Source organism: Pediculus humanus, genomic scaffold (assembly GCF_000006295.1).
Source record: "Pediculus humanus corporis 1103172107520 genomic scaffold, whole genome shotgun sequence".
NCBI classification, from domain to species: Eukaryota; Metazoa; Arthropoda; class Insecta; order Psocodea; family Pediculidae; genus Pediculus; species Pediculus humanus.
In genome coordinates this window covers 237,398-238,931 of record NW_002987136.1, presented here as the reverse complement: position 1 = coordinate 238,931, position 1,534 = coordinate 237,398, and the positions used below count along the sequence as shown (strand labels likewise).

Genomic DNA, 1,534 nt, shown 5'->3' with positions numbered 1-1,534 from the left:
AAAAATATATTATTATTATTATTATTATTATTATTATTATTATTATTATTATTATTATTATTATTATTATTATTTAAAATAATTTAACGTGATTTACTTATTAAAAAAAATTTTTTTAGGTTGATGCATCGACCGTAGTTGCTTACAATCCATCAATAAGTAAAAATTATAATAATAAAAATAATGATAAGAATAATGGGTAAATATTTAATTTTTTTTAACAACAAATTCAAATTTTACATTTCGTCGTACATATTTTTGTTATTTAAATTTTAGGGATATCGATTTATTGAGTTCCAATGCGTTGATGATACCAAGCGAAGGAATCAGGGGTAAAATGTTATGGAAGGTAAAAGAAAAAAAAAAAAAAAAATTTTTTAACGGAAAAAACTAAATTTCAACATAATAAAAAATTAATTAATTATTTATTTATTTATTTATTTAAGGTGGATAATAATGATAATAATTCAAAAGCAAATTTCGTTTTAACAGAAGCAACATTTACCAATTTTGTTATTAGTCCCAGTTATAGAAATATTTGTCCTCCTCAATATTACGTTGTATCATCCGTTTGTCACAACATGTCGCCTCTAAGTCCGGTAAATATTTAAATAAAATATTTTTTATAATAACAATAATAATAATAATATTGTATTTTGAAATTCAAATCGGTAGGAGGAAGGTTTTCAATTGGAAATGTTTTGTTTAATTTTCAGTTTCCCAGAGAAGAATTCGAAGATTTTCGTTCTTATTACCGTGTAAAATATGATGCCGAGATAACAAATTTAGAACAACCTCTTTTAAAAGTTAGCAGACTACCCAATTGTTTAAATTTTAACAAGCCAAGAATAAACGATAATAAATCAATGGATAAATTTTCGGTGATTTATTTCAAATTTAAATTTTTTTTCGTATTCGAAAAAAAAAAATATTAGTTTAACTTTAATTTTTTTTTGTTTGTTTAAGAATAAAAAAAAAGATCACGAAGAACTTTTTGTACCGGAACTTTGTAACGTTTATCCATTTTTAAATAGTTTTTGGATCAAAGCCGTCTTCTTACCCACAATTCTTAATCGCATTATTTGGATTTATCGAATCGACGAATTGAGGAGAAGAATGAATGAAGAAAATAATTTGATTGAAAAACAATTATTGAATTCAAATTTGAAACCTTTAATACTAAAAGATGTTTTCCATAAAACTTCGTCCCACGAGGAAAACGATTCGATTGATTCGGTTAAATAATTTTATTTTATTTAAAAAAAAAAAATGCACGTGATTTTAAATCGTAACGTTTGGATAATTTTTTTTTTTTTTTTTTTTTTTTTTAGAGACCCATCCCCGATTTGCCTTTGACGTATTTAAAAGAAAAAATATTAGAAAAAAAAAATAAGGAATTGATAATACCGGAAGAAAATTTATATAACGTCGGATTATGCGATTTGGAAAATCATTTAAAAAATTATTTAAACGACGACGACGATAACGACGACAAACAACAGAGGAGGGGAAGGATTCCATTCGAAGAAATCAA

At 24.0% G+C, this 1,534-nt stretch overlaps 1 protein-coding gene across 1 annotated transcript; it reads left to right on the top strand.

The window, feature by feature from the left end:
* Positions 1–307: 307 nt before the first annotated feature.
* Positions 308–1,073, top strand: Phum_PHUM174490 (uncharacterized protein; the record flags this gene model as incomplete). The annotated part of the gene is made up of 4 exons (XM_002425065.1): positions 308–349; positions 447–599; positions 717–881; positions 1,035–1,073. 4 exons carry the CDS (start codon positions 308–310, stop codon positions 1,071–1,073), a joined length of 399 nt encoding a protein of 132 aa, XP_002425110.1.
* Positions 1,074–1,534: the final 461 nt, after the last annotated feature.